The 18,566-nt window shown below is 33.9% G+C and overlaps 1 protein-coding gene across 4 annotated transcripts in view; it reads right to left on the bottom strand.

Annotated features, from left to right (window-relative positions):
• PPP1R12A (protein phosphatase 1 regulatory subunit 12A) overlaps window positions 1-18,566 on the bottom strand; it is a gene marked incomplete at its 3' end in the record, with an annotated part of 122,715 nt that overhangs the window by 57,115 nt on the left and 47,034 nt on the right. For all 4 annotated transcript variants that reach the window (XM_084254823.1, XM_084254825.1, XM_084254826.1 and 1 more), the window contains exons 3-5: window positions 12,556-12,674; window positions 4,508-4,667; window positions 264-408 (exon numbers count right to left, since the gene is read on the bottom strand). In XM_084254823.1, the coding sequence (XP_084110949.1) occupies window positions 264-408; window positions 4,508-4,667; window positions 12,556-12,674 (424 nt within the window). The remainder of the gene's footprint in view (window positions 1-263; window positions 409-4,507; window positions 4,668-12,555; window positions 12,675-18,566) is intronic.

The raw sequence follows: 18,566 nt of genomic DNA, 5'->3' as shown, positions 1-18,566 counted from the left end.
AGTAACCAAATTAACTCTACATGCATGGTAATATGATTATTGGAAGAGTAATAGTTCTTTGTAGAACAAGGTTTTGCAAAATTAACTCATAGGTAGTTGAAAAAGACTTAAACAACAATTAAAAGTCAATAAATGGTTGACAAATGTTTCTTTGTATGGTTCACAAAACTTAACAAGTACATAATTCATATTTACATAACATCTTTGAGACTAAAATTATATTTCTACAAGTTAAAATATTTAAATACATTTTAAAAACCTACCACTTTGTTGACCATCTCCATATCACACAGATTGTCCACCAAAATTCGACAGGCTTCTTCTTTTCCCCAATGAGCTGCAGCATGTAGAGGGGTCCAGCCATCATAATCTTTAATATTAACATCATAGCCTGCCTGTATTAAAAGTCTAAAGAAGAAATGGTGACTTAGAAACATAATCAATTAAATCTAAAACTGAGCAAACATAATAGCTTTATACCATGCAAGTTAACAAAAATTTGCAATACATTTCTTTTCATAGTTCAATTTCCCCTACCCCCTAAATTAACAAATGGGGGGAAAAGAAAGCAATCCTAAGAAAACACTGACAAAGAGTTACTACCATAATAATGCATAATAAGCTTTAATTAATTTCTACATGGTTTGGTATAATACTAATTCTTGTTAATATGACTTGAAATTGAAGTTTTCACAGGAAAGCCTATAATTTTTCTATGTGAGATAAAAAGATTTTATGTTAAACTGCTTTATTACAGGGAATGAACTCAGGTATCCCTATGATTAGGCTAAATGGGCTCTAAAAATATACAAACAAGGTTCTTTTCTAGTGTTTCTGTTGCCTTGCATTTGAGAAGTGGTTTGTGAAAGCTGTCACAAGCCTTCAAGAGCTATCTTAGGAAATTTTCAGAGAAAAATGACAATCTCACTGTTAGGAACAAAACAAAGCCAAACAAATATCCCAGGGGTTCAAGTCAAGTTTTCTGCAGCAGTAAGAAGCAGAATTCCAATCATCAACAGAGCTAGAAAACAGGAATTTTAACACAATGCGAAGAGTTAGTATGGTCTTCTGTTTATATAATGAGATCAACCTTTATTTTATTTAGAAATTAAGCTCACAGAGAGCAAAAGATAGGTTTATAAATTGCACATAGCATAGCTACACACACACACAGGCGAACACTAAATACTTCACAACTCATGAAATCTAGTTGACCTTTACCTTACTTTCCAAGATGTTGAGCTTGAGAAGGGCTTCTTTTTACCTACAGGAGGTGGTAGTGATAACTAATATATAACCCTTCATTTATTTATGTTTCAAGATCTGATTCCCCTAGTTCCTAACTAAAAGGTAGCTATTTCCAATTGTGGTTCCAAAACAGAACCATGTGAAAAGTTTGTTAAAAAAAAAAGTCCTCAGCTCCACCCTAGTCCTACTGAATTAGGCAGCATATTGTGAGATTGGCCTGGCCAATCTATAGTTTTAAAAAGACTCCTGCATCGGGCCTCCCCGGTGGCGCAGCGGTTGAGCGCTGGGTTGCGAAACCGCGCGGCCTCTGCGGCACCGGTTCGATCCCCGGCTGCTCCCCGGCCACCGGAGGAGGGTCCCACATGGCGCGCAGACCTCTCCTGCCGCCCGCTGCTCCCCTCAGCAGTGTACTTCGGTCCTTCTGCCTGCTCTGCTCCCCGCTCTGGCTCTGGTGAATTCTCTCACCCTCCCGCGCTTCTGACTGTACCCAGTGCATGTATAAACAAAACAAACAAACAAAACCAGCAAACAAATAAATAAAGCATGCCTCTATAAAAAAAAAAAAAAAAAGACTCCTGCATCATTCTCATATTACTGTCTTTTGTCTGTCTGCAGAGTCATTTAAGAATTGCAGATCTAAAGACTAAGTAACAGATACAAGTCCAGTTTCAAATTTTAAAACTATGCCCATTAATGGGTATGTATCAGAAATTTTATTAAGAAACAGAAATAAGATAATAAAAATATATCTTCCATTAGAAAATATGAACCACAGCAATGTTAAATATCCTGAACAACATAAAAATGGTAAGTACTTCGGAGTCTGTGGGAGGAGGAGGGAAGAGTCAGGAAGGAAGATACGTTTTCTGCCACACAAACATGGCTCTCTCTATAAGGCAGGTTACGCAGATACTCATCAAAAAAAAAAAAAGATAATAGTTATCGTATTCAAAGAACTTCTAATGAAGGACAAAAGTCAAGTAAAAAAAAAAAAATCAACCCTCACAAACAGGTTCTGTAGTGAAGAGGCAATGGAGAGTATAGAGCTGAAAAGCATAAAAATCAATTGAAAATAAAGGTGTTTTTGTATGTGTGGAGAAGAAGCTAAGTGGGGAAGTCATTTATATTTCAAACAGATCCCTCTATTTAAGTTTCATTTCATATATATTTTCATATGCAACATATTCCTAAAGTTCAAAATTAAAAGAGACCAATGGTAATATATGGAAGGTACTCGCATACTGCTGTTAGCCAACCAGTTTCTCCTCTCCATAGGTAAATATTATTAAATTTGATTGGATCCTTACAGAGTTTATACAGAGATGAGCAAATTCAATTAAAATATTTAAAAATAAATACAAATGATGCATACTTCTGTCCTTGGTTTTGACATAATGGCTTGACACATCTTCATGGCCTTTCCTTATTATTTCAATTGCTAGAGTAGTCTAGTGAAAGGATATATCATAATTTATTCAACTATTCTTCTACTATTGTAAACAAAGCTGCCAGCACATACCTTATTTCCTATGTGAGAGAATATCTGCAAAAAAAATAATCCTAGAGGTAGAATGGCTAAGCCAAAGAATAACTGCTATTTTGATGAAATTTGCTCAATTACCATTTACACTTCCACCAGAAATAATAAGAAAGTGCTTTTTCCCCTCTTTGTAAACACAGTGTGTGAAATGTTTTGATCTTTGCCAGTCTGATAGATGAAAAATGGTAATTCATTGTAGCTTTATCTGCACTTATTATGAATGAGGTTGAACATTTTTTTCACAGGCTTAAGAGCCTTGAACTGAGTCAAAGAATCAAAAGGAATTTGCCTCCAAGTTGAAGAGATGGTGAATGAAGGTATCTAGACAGAAACAAGAGTAGGCATTAAGACATCATGACAGAACTTTAAGTAGATGTATATGCAGCTGGAATCATGTATACCTGAGGAGCAATGCATTTTAAGCTTAGCTTAAAAGAGGAGTCAGTGATCAGATGATGAATGGCTGTGTCTTAAGTTAAGGAGCAATTTATAATTTATCCTTACTCCCCATTGAGAATCTTAATAAAGGATTTTAAGAGACTGAATACCCATCCTAATTATAAAGACCACCTGGAAGTAGTGTACATTCCTATTTTACAGTGCAATCCAGTACTCATACATATGTTTACAGAATTAAGAGTTTTAAGAAACAGTATTTACCTTTACCATATTTAATACTTTTTGATATTTTCAATTCTTAAAAGAAATTCTGCTGGCAACTTACTAAGTTCATTTTATGACTTGCTAATGGGGTCTGAAATTTTGAAAAGCTTTGGATTAGAAACAGATGGAGGACAAGAAAGTTAATCAAATGCTAGCTATACTATTCTAGAAAAAGGCTAAAGTTATTTAAGAAAGTAGGGACTGAAAACAGGAGGAATTTGGGAATAGTTGGCCCACTTAAAACATCTTCATTATTTTTACTGAAGAGAGGGAATAAAGAGAACAAATTGATAATAAAAGCCCAAATGCAACAAAAGCAACATAAAATCCAAATGCTGTAGATTTTATTGAGGGCCACTATTATTTTCTTTCACATATAAATAACAAGTTATGCACTGAATTTTTCCCCCCAAAAGTTGACACAACTTTGCATCGTACAAGGAGGGAAAAAAAAAAAAACAACCCCAAAGCAAAAACTTAATGTGACATAAAGGAACTTTGTTCCAAGGAAATGTACTGATCAAGATATGGCCCTATAAAGTCTAAGTTGCATATAGCTTAATATTTAATATTATGCTATTAGCACTCTGAGTTTCAATGTTCATGCAGTTAAAAAAAAAAAACCCATATTTTAGATAAATTACATGTAAATAAATATTCAGTATGAATCAAGTTCTCAGAAGTTGATGGTATGCTTATATATAAACATTATTCTTAGTCATAGAAATCAGAGTTAGTCAATCTGGGAACCTCAAAAATGACTCTAATAACCTCTTAACCCAGAGGTTAACATATAAAGATTATCTGGCACTGAAATTTAACTTTCCAGAAAATTGCAACTGAAGAAATCAACAGTATAATAATCAAAATTCCAGAGTGAAAGAAAGAACTTTAGAAACAAAGCAGTAATATTCAAGATAGTTTTCTCTTCCCGTGAAAGACATTAAATAACTTTTATGAGCAGTTTCAAAATAATGTTTGCATATATCTTAAGGAACAATGAATTATAGGAAAATAAATCAAAGTAGAAAACCAAAATGACTGAAAAATACTTACTTTAAAACTTCTGTATAGCCTTTTGCAGCTGCAACATGAAGTGCTGTGCCTCCAGATTTTGCATGTCGTACATCATTTATATGACCACTATTTAGCCATTGTCTTGCATCTCTTAGCATTATCCGTTCTTCTTCCTTCCGAGCTGCTTCTATATCAACGCCTGATGAAATGAAAATAGTCATTTTTATCCTTTCTTTGTAGAAAATGTTCTTTCTATGTTAGAAAAATAAAATTATCCAGAGCATTTCAGGTTTAAATGAAAATTAAATGGGCGTATACCAAGATAGTTAAATAAAGAAATGTGAGGATACTGTAGCTACTTTATTCTTGATTGATTATTTTGTTGTAGTCTTGTCCCACATTAGTCTTTTGGCTTTCTTATTTTTCTCATTATTCTTCTTGTTTTAAAACTTTTTATTATTTTCCAAGGAACATAAACCCTTGGTTCTAAAAAGGAAGTTTAAAAACAACACATTTTTAATGAAGTCTCCAATTTCTATTAGTTAACCAGTTGTCTGAACTCTAGCTTAGTAGGTATGAATGTTCACTGAACACTTCAGCCTAGAGGTCCTGCCTTAAACTAAAATTAAGAGACCTTAAAACAGATTATTTCTGTACCAAACTTCCTTACTTTTTCCAACATAGTACACTGTTGTTACAATTAATATTAGTGTTATAACTTTTACAAATTACATAGATGACTGTTCATTTAAAGCATTTATTTGGTACTATATGCTAGGAAGTGATGCATAGGGGAAACTCAGAAAGTAATAGGACATTAATTCTTATGGTGAAAGAGCGCAACATCGAGAAAAATTGTGAAGTAGAAAAGATAACCCTAAAATTCCTGAATGAGCTCATGTTGTCTTATGGCTTCAGTTGCTGGTTATTAAATAAATAGTACATACTCCATGCATTTATAATCTGTCTTACTCTGGAGGGTGCTGAGCTTATTAAAGGTAAAGACACTTTTTTTTTTTTAATCTTGCATCTGGACTGTCTGGATGAACACCTGACACAAAATAAAAGGGATCAGTGAATGTTTACTAAAAGGATGAGAATGAAGAAATAAGAGTAAAAAACAGTTACACACACACACACGCCCGTCAGCTAAGAGCTCTCGTATAATTCATTTTTATGTACTCAACTGTCTGGTCAGGGTTTTTTTCATTTATTCATTCAGTTGTTCATCCTTTCATTATGTACAAAGTACCTGATATATGTCAGGTACTTTATTAGGTGCTACTGATATAGAAGCAAACTTCTTATATGTAGAAGATATGTCTGTGAAGAAATAAATAAACAAGAGTAAAAGGGACAGAGGGTAATAAAAAAGAGTTGCTATTTTATATAGATTGGTATGGTGACATTAGAGACAGAAATAAAGTGAGTTACAGTCACAATTTCGGATATTTTAGACACAGGGAAAAACTAGCAGACACTGAGTTAGAAGTGTGGAATGTTCTTCTCTTTAGAAGGAGGCAAGGAGTCTACAGGTAATGAGGACAATGAGCAGGGTAATAATTAAAGAGGATCAGTTAAATTGAAAAATTAAAGAGTAGAAACTAAAGTATTAAGAGGCTACTGCAATAATCCAGGCAAGAAGTGATGGCAACCTGAAGCAGGATGGTAGGTAGCAGTGAAGGTAGTAACGAAATTGATTCTGGATTTTTCAAGGCACAGCAACAATTTCAATGTAGGAGAAAAAGAGAAGTCAAAGAAAATCAAAGATTCTTAGCCTGAGCAATTATAAAAATTAAAATTTCAATTTTGGAAATTTTAAAGTTTGAGATACTCTAGTAAGACATCTAACTGGAGATAACAAGTGGATGTCTGAGCCTTGGACAGAGAAAACTACAGAAATAATGAATGCATAACCTGATGATCCTTAATTCAGTACTGAAATCCTAAATCATTTTTTCCCCAGCAAATCTACTTGATGATGCTCTTATATTTCCTTTCTACTACTTACCCAACCAGCTGAAAGTCATCTGGATTACTCCCTTTACTTTAACTCAAATTCCCATTCAAATACCAGATTTTGAGTTACTATTTCCGAGCCTGCTATCAACCACTGTAGTTGTCTCACACTTTCACTACCACTTGTTCACTTTCAGTCCCATCAGATTCATTCCCCACATCACTGTCAGATGGTTCTTTTTCTGTATCAAAATATGATCATCTCTTTTCTACATAAATTTGTCCATGGTCACCTACTTTTTGTTAAGACAAATTTCAATCTTCAGTATAGCAAATAAAACCTTTAAAGATTTGGTCTCAATGCATTTTTAAACTCTACTCTTTCTCCTCTATCCTACAGTATTCTAATCGCCTAGATCTGCATGTAGGTCCTCAAATGTCTGTGCTGTTGTGTGACCTATTATCCTCTACCTATATTGTGTCCTAATCTTTGTTGCTTAACAAATTAACATTGTAGAAACAAACTGTTCAATTGAAGCATAACTTAAAAAACAGACTATAAACAGAGGAATGCAAGTTTCCTTTAGCATCAGTGTTTCCCCAAAATAGAAGAATGGATCAAAAAGTTGTGGCATGTTTATACAATGGAGTATTACTCAGCAATCTAAAAAGACAAACTTATGCTGTTTGTGGCAACATGGATGGAACTGGAAGGAATTATGCTAGCTGATATTAGTCAGAAGGAAAAAGATAAATACTGGATCGTCTCACTCATGTGGAATAGAGAGAAACCAAGCAAAAGGTGAAGAAAAAATCAAAACTAGTAAGGTGACCATAGACTGAGGCATACAGCAAAGGAATGGGTGAAAGTGGGGCAAGATAGAGGCGGGAAGGGAAAATGGTGATGGTTCACAGGTGATAAAGTGGGGGGAGAACTACAATGAGGTAAGGAAAAAAAGTAATATAAAAATTAAAAAAAAGACCATAATTAGAAAAAAGTGTATTTTTTATTTTTTACATTTTAAAAGGACAGGTTTATTAGGAAAAGGAGAAAAGGAGGCACTTGCATAGACACAGGTGGGCTGAGCGCTGGAGCTGTTACTACTATTTTCCAGAGAAAAGATTTGTGAAAAGAAACACCTGATTAGTCACAAGTATGCAGTCCTGGGAGGAGAGCTACTTGAAAAATGTTTTTAAACCCTAAGGTTACACAAGTACAACTAAAGTCATCTACAAACTAGAGATCATAATTTCTCATTATGAAATCTGAAAGAAATTTGTAATATAATTTTCCAAGCAGACTTTGTAAAAACAATTAAATACTGCAAATAATAAAAACCTATTATAAACTATATTTTAAAAGCATCACCATTTCTTTCTTTTTTTTATTTTTATATTCCCCATACAATTGTACCCCCCTTATTTTGACCCCAATCCCTCCTTCCCCCCCGCCCCATAGCATATCTCTGGTTTAAAAAGCCTCACCATTTCTATAAAACTTTTATATATCAAAAATTGTCTACCAAAAGATAACCAGTCCACCTTATTTAAGAAGTCAATCCGCCTGTTCTGTTCCCCATTCTGTCTCTAGTAAATCCACTCACCCCCCACACCTCTGGCCTGTACCCCAGCTCAATAAGCATACATAAATAAATCTTTAAAAAAAAAAAAAAAAGAGATGTCTCTCTACAGACATATCACCCAAAGCAGTGATAGTGAAGGCAAAGATAAACAGCTGGGACTACATCAAATTAAAGAGCTTCTGCACAGCAAAAGAGACAATAACAAAAACAAAGAGAAACCCCACCAACTAGGAGAACATTTTTGCACACAACACTAAAGATAAAGGACTGATCACAAAAATCTACAAAGAGCTGATGAGACTCAACAAAAACAAAGAAAGATCCAGTCAAAAAATGGGCAGAAGAGCTAAAAAGAAACTTCTCTGAAGAGGAAATGCAAATGGCCAACAAAAAATGTTCAACATCACTTGTCATCAGGGAAATGCAAATCAAAACTACAATGAGATACCATCTCACACCAGTGAGAATGGCACATATTAAAAAAACTAGCAACAACAAATGTTGGTGAGGTTGTGTAGAAAAATGGAACTCTCCTGCACTGTTGGTGGGAGTGCAAACTGGTCCAACCACTGTGGAGAGCTGTGTGGAGAATTCTGAACCTTCTGGATCATAGAGCTTCCATATGATCCAGCAATTCCACTCCTAGGTATTTACCCAAAGGACACAGAAATATCAATTCCAAAGAACACCTGCACCCCTATGTTTATAGCAGCACTGTTTACAATAGCTAAGCTTTGGAAACAACCCAAATGCCCAAAAATAGATGACTGGATCAAGAAGATGTGGTACATATACACCATGGAATATTACTCAGCATTCAAAAAAGATAAACACATGCAATTTGCAGCAACATGGATGGAGCTGGAAGGGATCATGCTCAGCGAAATAAGCCAGAAAGAAAAAGAAAAATACCGGATGGTCTCACTCATAGCAGGAATCTAGAAAACTTAAATAAGGGACCAGGAAAAAGAATAACTATAAGAAAGAAACTATCAAAATCAACAAACAACTATGAATCAGAGACACTCTGGGGGGAGGGGGGCGGGGAAAGGAGGGATTGGGGTCAAAATAAGGGGGTTGTAATTGTATGGGGAATATAAAAATAAAATAAAAATTAAAAAATAAGATGTCTAACGTTACTCAGAAAAGAAATTATAAAACTGTTATTATATTACATTAGAATAACCTTTTTACTATATGATTTTTCTCAGACTTATTTATTTATATGCTTTATTCTTCTATTATGTCTCTTAAAACATAAACTTCTCTATTATCTTTATCCTCATTTGTTTTTACCATCTTTAGCATGCCTACTTCTAGTGTCTTTTACTATTTTAAATTTCCTTTGGATTAGAAATAAAAAAATACCTACTTCTTACTTTTAGGTTTATGTAATTTCATGCGAACTCTAAATGCAAAGCAATTACCCTCTTCTGCCTTCAAATTGTGCTCATATATAATTATATATAAAATCAAAATTACTCAAGTTTAAAGTATATGTGAAGAGAAATTTCTTACAGACTCTTGTTTTAGTTCACTGAAAATAAAAACCCTAAAAGCCTCATTGTACTATGGCAAGAGGTTAGTCATAGTCATTTCTGCTCTCTTACAACATTCTGTCCCTACCTATATTTTAGCACACAGCATTGTTAAGTCTGTTTATATATTTGCCACTTCTGTGAAATCCTTAAGAACAAAGATTGTCTTTTTCCCCCTTCAAATACAGAGCTCTGAACAGTTGCTGAATATTAATCAATACGGAATGAATCATCATTACATTACAATCAAAATCAGCCTTGCTGGGCCTCCCCGGTGGCGCAGCAGTTGAGCACTGGGTTGTGAAGCTGCCCGCAGCCTCTGCAGCGCCAGTTGGATCCCGGGCTGCTCCCTGGCCACCGGAGGAGGATCCCACATGGCGTGCAGACCTCTCCTGCTGCCCACTGCTCCCCTCAGCAGTGTACTTCAGTCCTTCTGCCTGCTCTGCTCCCGGCTCTGGCTCTAGTGAATTCTCTCACCCGCCCGCGCTTCTGACTGTACCCAGGGCTTGTATAAATAAATAAATAAATCTTAAAAAAAAAAAAAAAAAAAAAAACAGTCTTGCTAAGAGTTTATATACAAGGAAACCAAAGGAAAGGAGTTTTCAGTATATCTCCATGCCTTTCTTAATTCATATAACTGCTAATATTAAACAGCAGTATATAAAGATTTATTTTAAAGAATTACAACTATTTAATAGGAAACTTAGCTGGGCACTCATCAGAGCAAGATGGGTAGATAAGGTACTCTTCTTTTTAGGCTGCAATGCTTTCTATCTACTCTTCCAGTTTCCTCAAGTGTTAAAGATCCCATTCCTCCAAAATCCCTGCCTAAAATATAGCTGTTAAAAGCTCTTCTGTGTACTTATCTAGGCATCAGTTTATAACTGCTTTTCTAGTGTGGGCCCTATTTTTCCTGTGCTCCAGATACCTTCAGCCTTCAATCACTTGTTATAATGCCTCAATTCTCTTTAGGTATTTAAATATTTACTCAGTTTTAATGCCTAAGACTGTTTTTTTTTTTTAACAACTGAGTATTCATTTTGAATTTCCACAACCTCAAGGAATAAAACCCTCTTTTCAAGGGATTTATTTAACTTCTATTCTTTTACCTCTTTTTCTAATAATCCACACTTCAGCAGGAGTCAACTCCCTAAATCAATATCCCACACATTTTATCTTTTAATCTTAGTAAAACATGCTCACTTCTCATTAATACCCTATTTATTCACTATCTTCCCATAATGAAATCTAGTGGAAATCACATAATGTTTAAAAAAAATTTAATTGTAGTAAAATACACAACATAAAATTTACCATCTCAATAACAATTTTAAAGTATATAGCTCAGTAATGTTAAGTACATTTACTCTGTTGTGCAACTCAACTTGAGAATGCTTTTCATCTCGCAAAACCAAATACCACAGCCATCAACAAGTTCCCAATCACCTCCTCACAGGCTCCTGACAGCCATCATTCCACATTCTCTATGAATTTTAGTGGAGATATTTCACATAAGTAGAATCTTACAGTATATGTCTTTTTTGTGACTGGCTGATTTCACTTAGCCTAATATCCTCAAGGTTCATCCATGATGTGGTATGTGCCAGAATTTCCTTCTTAATGTTGAATAATATTTCATTGTATGTATGCACCACATTCTGTTTACCCATTTATCTGTTGAGGGACACTTAATTCACCTCCATCTTTGGATAACTGGGAATAACAGTGGTATAACATGGTTGTACAAATACCTCCTTGAAACCTTGCTTTTAATTCTTTAGATGTATAACCAAAGAAGAAATGCTGGGTAATAGTATATATTAATTGTATTATAATATCATATATTATATTATAATTATACATTAATTGTTATATATTTGAAATAACAGCTCTATCAAGATATGATTCATATACCATTTAGGGTCCACAATTTGGTGGGTTTTCAGTAAATTCACCAAGTTAGGCAAAAATTAACACAATCAATATTAGAACATTTACTACTCATAAAAGAAGCTCTACCCATAGGCAATCACTACCCATCTATAAACTGACATCTCCCAAATTTACAGCTCCAACTTGCACCTCTCTCTTGACTCACTCGTTTAATTGCTTGGATATCTAATAAACAAAACAAACATGTCTGGAAATGAATCCATTTTCTCTATAAAATCTACTTTCTCCACAATATTCGTATCTCAAATAGAAACTTCATCCATTCAGTTGTTCAGACCAAAAATCTTAGGAAAAAATTTTCCTCCTTTATGGCACACCTTACATTTATTACTCAATATCCTCTTGGTCAGTTCTTCAAAATACATTTAAAATTCAACTTCCTCTCATCACCTTACCACTTGCCTACTTCTGTTCTTGCCATGCTTGTTACTCATCCCTTTACCTTCCTACCACCTACTCTCAACAAAAAGTCACTCTAAAATTAAGTCAGATCATACATCTCCATGTCAATTATTTCACTGGCTCCCTATTTCATACAAATTAAATGCCGAAGTCCTTCCAGTGGCCCACATGTCCTTATGTGATATGGTCCCCTGTTACTTTTGTGACCTCATCTTCCAGTCTCTTCCTTTTTCTGCTTATCCAGTCACATTGGTCAACTTGCTGCTTCTCTGAAAACTTCAGGCATCCATCCCATTCTTGCACATGTTGTTCCCTCTGTCTAGAAAGTTATTTCCTCAAATGTACAAAATTCATTCCCTCACCTCATTCAGATCTAATCTTAAATATCAATTAACAGTGAGGATTTGTTGACCACTCTTTAAATTTGCACATTCACCTGTGTACTTAGTTTGATCTCCAAAGTTCTTATTATGAAACAATTTTATGTTTGATCTGACCACTTATGATACCTCTTTCAACTTTAAGCTTAATTTTTTCCCACTCAAATTATGATTGGACTTTGATGTCAGCAATTATATTGAAAAAGTTAAATATCAGACACTTTCTATAACAGTTTTAAACTTATTTTTCCTTTTAGATGTTTTTATATTACCTTGTCGATTAACTTCATTTTGAAGTAACTCTTCCATTGCTTCCTCTTCAGCAATATGTAAAGGTGTATCTCCTTCACTGTTGACAGCTCCTACATGTGCTCCCTGCCCAATCAAAAATCTGTAAATTAAAAGACAGGTAAGCAATGATATCAGTGAATTAAGACTACATGTATAGACAATACAGAAAGCATCCACATAAGAACAACAATAAAAACCAAAGATATTATTAAAAATAAAAATGTCCCTCGAGGCAAAAATCAAACACATAAAACAAAAAAACAAACAAAAAAAATCCAAGGATAGTATATGCATTATGTAAGTTAAAAAACTACCATTGAGAATCCTCTTTTTAAATTATTATTTCCCAAATTTTCTATAATGTATACACACTGCTTTACTAACAAAAAATGTAAATTAAACTGATCTTCCTAACTGATCTTCAGGATATTGCCAGTCTTATGCCATAAACAACAGTTCTTAACCTGAAGTCCACAAACAGTATTCAGATACATTAAAATATTTATGTTGATCTCTATTTTGAATTAATTGTAAGAGCAACTGTTAGTCGTTTTATTTAATGTGGTACTAAAGAAATAACTACACTAGCGATGTCTTTTCCTAATATTTTAATAAATGAAATCCAATATAACGTGGCTTCTGTTGTACTTTATAGTTTATTTTATGCATCCAAAACATAATTCTGAGAAAGTATTCACAGATTTTATCAAATCTGCCAAAGGGATCCAGAAACAAAAAGTTATGAATCTCTTTCATTATGTCTATCGCACCTCTCCTAGAATCATCTAGTTAACATGACCAGAGCCAATTTCCAACCTGAAAATCTTTCAATGGTTGTCCCATACTAGGAGAAAACAAGCACGACCAAAGGTTTTGCCTGCTTTTTCAGTCTCATTCTGTTCTCTTCCTATATCACACTTTAGTCTCCAACAATACAAAATTTCTTATAGTTCGTGAATAAACCATTATCTTTTGGCATTCCTGATTTTACTTTTCTACATGTAAAGAATGGGTCCTTTTCTCTGTGCCCCTGTTCTCATGTTTTGTTTTGTTTTGTAAAGGACCCTTTTATACTTTTTCTACTACCACATACCTTCCTTCTCTAGAGATAAGCACTCTCAATCTTATGACAAGTATCTTTACAGCGCCTTTGCAATAAATTTATACACATATATAAACATACACAATCACTTTTTAGGTTCTTTTTATAAATCAAAAATTCATATGATCGCTTTATTTAATGGGGTTACCTTAAATGAACTGGAATGTGGTAATTCCTTTTTAATAGCAGAAAAAATTCCACAATATAATCTTATTATACTTTAATACCCCCTTTTTAAAAGATATGCTCTTTAATGGACACTTGACATTCTCAATTCTTAAAACATTTCCCAACATGATGGGGATAAAACATCTTAATATTTTAATTTGTATTTCCTGATTAGATATGAGGTTGAAAATACTTGGATATGTTTACTGGCATTTGTAATTCCACTTTTGGGAACTTATTTACAACTTTTGATTGTTCTTCTTATGTGTTCATTAATTCGACAAATAGTTATGGTGTACTGTTATGGATTAAAAATTCATGTAACTCCCCACCCACTGCCCCAATTTCAAGTTGAAACTCTAACCCCATGTAATGATAGAAATAATGATAGGGAAATAATTCGGTTTAAATAAGGTCATGAGGTTAGAGTCCTTATGATGAGCTTAGTGTTTTTATAAACGAGAGAGACACTAAAGAGTTCACTGCCTTTCCATCTAGAGGACACAGCAAGATGGTAGACACCTCTTACTCAGGGAAGGACCCTCATCAGACAAAACAGTTAGCACCTTGATCTTACATCTCTGCTCTGCAGAACTATTAAAACACAAGTATCTTGTTAGAGATACAAGTCTGTGTTATTTTGTTATAGAAGTCAAAGATGACTAAGACAGGTGTCCAGTGTGTATCTAGGGCTGTGGTACATGCCGGGAGTAAGCAAAAACAAACATGGACTTTCCCCTTGAAGAGCTTATCATCTAGAAAGGATTAATCACATAAATAAATGTAAAACTTTGTTAAGTCCTATGATAGAGAATTTTCTGTTATCTAAGATTGAATAACAGGAAGATCTAATTTAATGAGGTTAGGAAAGGATTCGATCTCTCGCTGACACACATACATACACACAACCCCCACCCCTGCCCAAAAGTCATTGTGTTGGGTTTTTTTTGGGGGAGGGGTGTGATAAGATGATTACATAATCAGGCATGTGTTCAAAAAGATCGTTTTGTACAGTACAAAAAACAAATTAGAAAGGAGAAAGAAGGGAAATAAGGAGAACAGTTAAGGAGTTACTGTAGTAGTACAAAAAAATTATGCTGGAAGCTTGAATTTGGATGCAATTAATGAATTCTAGAGATACCTAGGAGATCAGTTAGACAAAAGAAGTGACGCCCAGAAAGATGTTTAGGATAAATTGAAGTTCTTGCTTTATATAATGTGGTAGATACATGATGATACTAATTAATGATATACAGAAAATTAAGTTGTTCCCTACCTCCAACTGACAGATACATTGCAAATATTTTCCAATACTGTCACTGCATTTAAAAAAAAAACAAAAAACTTTTCTTACAGAATTTAGTATTTTGCTGAATTTTAAAGGTTATATCAAGTCAAGTCTGTCCATTCTTTGTTTTAATAAGGCCTTTATCCATCTAACTATACGTATGTATGTGGACTTTTACACATGCACAGACATAGATACACACACAAAGAGAATGACAAGAGAATACAGTGGTTATCTCTAAAAGATAAGATTAGGAGAGTTTTCTATTAGTTGATTTTTGGGAGAGGAGGGGGAATTTTTGTTATACAAGTTTTCTGCAGTAAGTTTACTTTGTATATATGTATATATTTGGCAACCAAACCATTTTTAGTCTGATGTTTCACATTTACAGTATGTTGCAAACATTTTTCTCCATATAATAGTTTCATTTTTTACAATCTTCATAGGACTTCTATAACAAAAGTCACACTTGATTTGAGGTAGCTTTGTTTCATAGTTTTTAAAAGTGCAAGATATAACTAAACAAGAACACTCATACTATATATAAATGAATCGAGCAAAAAAAATACATGAAATAAGAAACTGTGCAAGAGTGCATGCAGTTAATTATTTTGCTAAGCAATAACTCAATAAATAAGAAAATTTACATGGAAATACTTCTATTTTGCTTAGGTATTAGAAATCATTCGTAGGCTATAAAGACTGAAAATAAAAGGAATACTTCAGAGTAACTGCAGTGCTTGCAGAAGAGGAAGCCATATAGGAAGCAGAATCTTGAGGAAATACCAGGTCAAAGCCAAATACAGACAATTTAAAATTTATATAAACAGGAAGGATGTTAAGAGAAACTAACAAGCCTAAAGTTCCAAAACTACTGGCAGGAAGTAGAGTCTAGAGTAATCCTTAAGTCCAAAGTTTGGTATATATGTATTTTTACACACACACACACACACACACACACACACACACACACACACACACGCATGGGCATAATTTATCTCTCCTGCACTCCAGAAGATCATTTACAAATGTAAATATCAGAAATATGTTCAAAAAAGCAAATAAAATTCGTGGCTTTAATATTTGTCTACTATGAATAATCTTGAAAGTCATTCAAAGGCTTTTTGGGTGTTAAAAAGAAAAGCATTAACTTTCAAATTCTGCACAGTTTGGGTGTGACCCCACCTCTGTCCTAATAGTTGTGTTACATTCATTAACTTAAAATATTTGAGGTTTAATTGAAAGAATAACTCACATTTAAATAAGCTAATGTCTAAAAAAAAAAAAAATTCCATTACCACATCATGCAAAATCATCACATTTAGAAAGCAGTATGTTAAGGTAATGTAAAACAAAATACATACCACCCAGAATACCAGAAATTCATTTTGAGGGGCACTGAATTAGTGAAAACAGATGACTAGATTTCCTTCAGAACAACAACAAAAACCTGGGGTATTATAAGCAATTGATGGGACTGCTAATTAGAGAAAAATTATTTTAAGATTTCTTAGAAAGAAAAGTAAATTTCACAGGAGTTTCAAATTGAAAGTCAAAAGACTGGGCTGTTTCTCAGATGGGCAACTATTTTTAATGCTTCATGGTAAAAAAAAAAAAAAAGCAGGCCTTTACTTCCTTAATAACAGTTAAGAATTTCCTCAGAGTTCAACATAAGGAGGTGCCATCTATTGAACGACTGCATTCTTCACAAAGTATTGATGGTTAAACTGTCAGGTTTATTGAGAAAATAACTCTGAATATATAGATCTTAAAATCAAGACATGATTCAAATGCACCTTAACAAAATTGTTTACATTAAGTGTTAATTAAAAAAAAAATCTAACTAAAGGTGTAAAGTTGTTAATTAAGCTATTGGTTGCCCTTGGATATGGTATATTAGATAAATGAGCAGGATTCTACTTGAGTTAGAATTATTCACTATTAACTGAATTTGGAAGATAATTTTGATAGTCTCAGATTATAAGGTTTTTTTTTTGTGTGTGGGACCCTCCCTCGCTGGCGGCCGGGGAATGAACCGGCGCTGCAGAGGCTGTGGGCAGCCTCGCAGCCCAGCGCTCAACCGCTGCGCCACCGGGGGAGGCCCTGAGATTCTAAGTTTTAATATAATCAAATTATAAAAGAGATTATTTGAGAAAGGGAAATGATTCATTTAAAAAAATGATCTTTAAGTAAAATTTTGTCTTTAAATTAGAAATTAATAACATGATTAAAAAAGAGACTTCAAAGAGACTTCTTCAGCAAAAGTGAAATATTTAGTATTCAAATTTACTGTATATTGATTTTCCTTTTTTTAAAAGATTTATTTTTACAGAAAAGAACTGGGGTGCAGGTCAGAGATGCGGTGGATAAGAGGATTCACCAGAGACAGAGTGGGGAGCAGCAGGCAAGAGAGGAGAAGTCTGCTGGAGGTCTGATGCACCATGTGGGTTAGCTCCCTGGCCAAGGGTCAAACTCATGTCCAGAGTGGATGGCTACTGCTTGATAGCACTGAAAAGTAACCCCCTGTGCCACCAGGGAGGCGCCTGATTTTCTTATTTACTGTAAGAAAACTAATCATGAAATTATTTTATCCAACATATGAATTTTTAAAAACCAGAAAGTCAGCATAGCTTTAAAAGGTGGTTGGGAGAGGGAGAGACAAAAAGGGGATATTAGTGTTTATTGGGTAGGCTTTAGTATTGCAAGATAAAAATCTAGATATGTGTTGCACAATGTGAATATACTAACACTACTGAAATGTACACTTAGTTAAGATGGTAAACTTAAGGTGCAGTGTGAAGAATTTGGTAGAACTTAAGTATTTTCATAGTATTCAAATATGGACTCATTTTTTAACGTGTGAATAAACAGCATGAAAAGGAAAAATTGACATTATCAAATTTAACCTTTTTGAAAGATTTCAATTTGTCAAAACCACACAGGGTGAAGTATTACTTTTGCACATAAATGTTACTAATGCAACTGTTAAATGCAGTATCTTGCCAAATATTTTGCTTAATTTCTGACATAATGGTTTCATTATTACACTAACATTTTATTATTAGATAAAACTGTGAAAACAGAAAAAAACATGCTAACACTTAGGGAAGAACTGAGTCTATTTGTGAAAATGGCCTCTATTTTCAAGTTGTCTATGTACCTAGATTGTCATTTACAAGGGAATAAAAACTTCCTCTCTCTTCTTGGCAAAGCCATCTGTAAATATAGAAATCCTAATGTTCTATCTTCAACATTTCCTATTTTTTCTGTTATTCCCCAGAGCAATAACTCTATACTTATTTGATCATGCACTAACTCTTGAAAACGTACTTATTTATTCAAATCAATCATATGCAATTATTTACTCACATTAATTTTATTACAATTCTTAATTCCAGAGGCAGAAATCTTATTCATTATATAGCCATTGTAAG

This window comes from Talpa europaea (genome assembly GCF_964194135.1).
Source record: "Talpa europaea genome assembly, chromosome: 15".
In the NCBI taxonomy this organism is placed as follows: domain Eukaryota; kingdom Metazoa; phylum Chordata; class Mammalia; order Eulipotyphla; family Talpidae; genus Talpa; species Talpa europaea.
The sequence above is the reverse complement of the archived record's forward strand: the minus strand, read 5'-3'. Positions and strand labels throughout refer to the sequence as shown.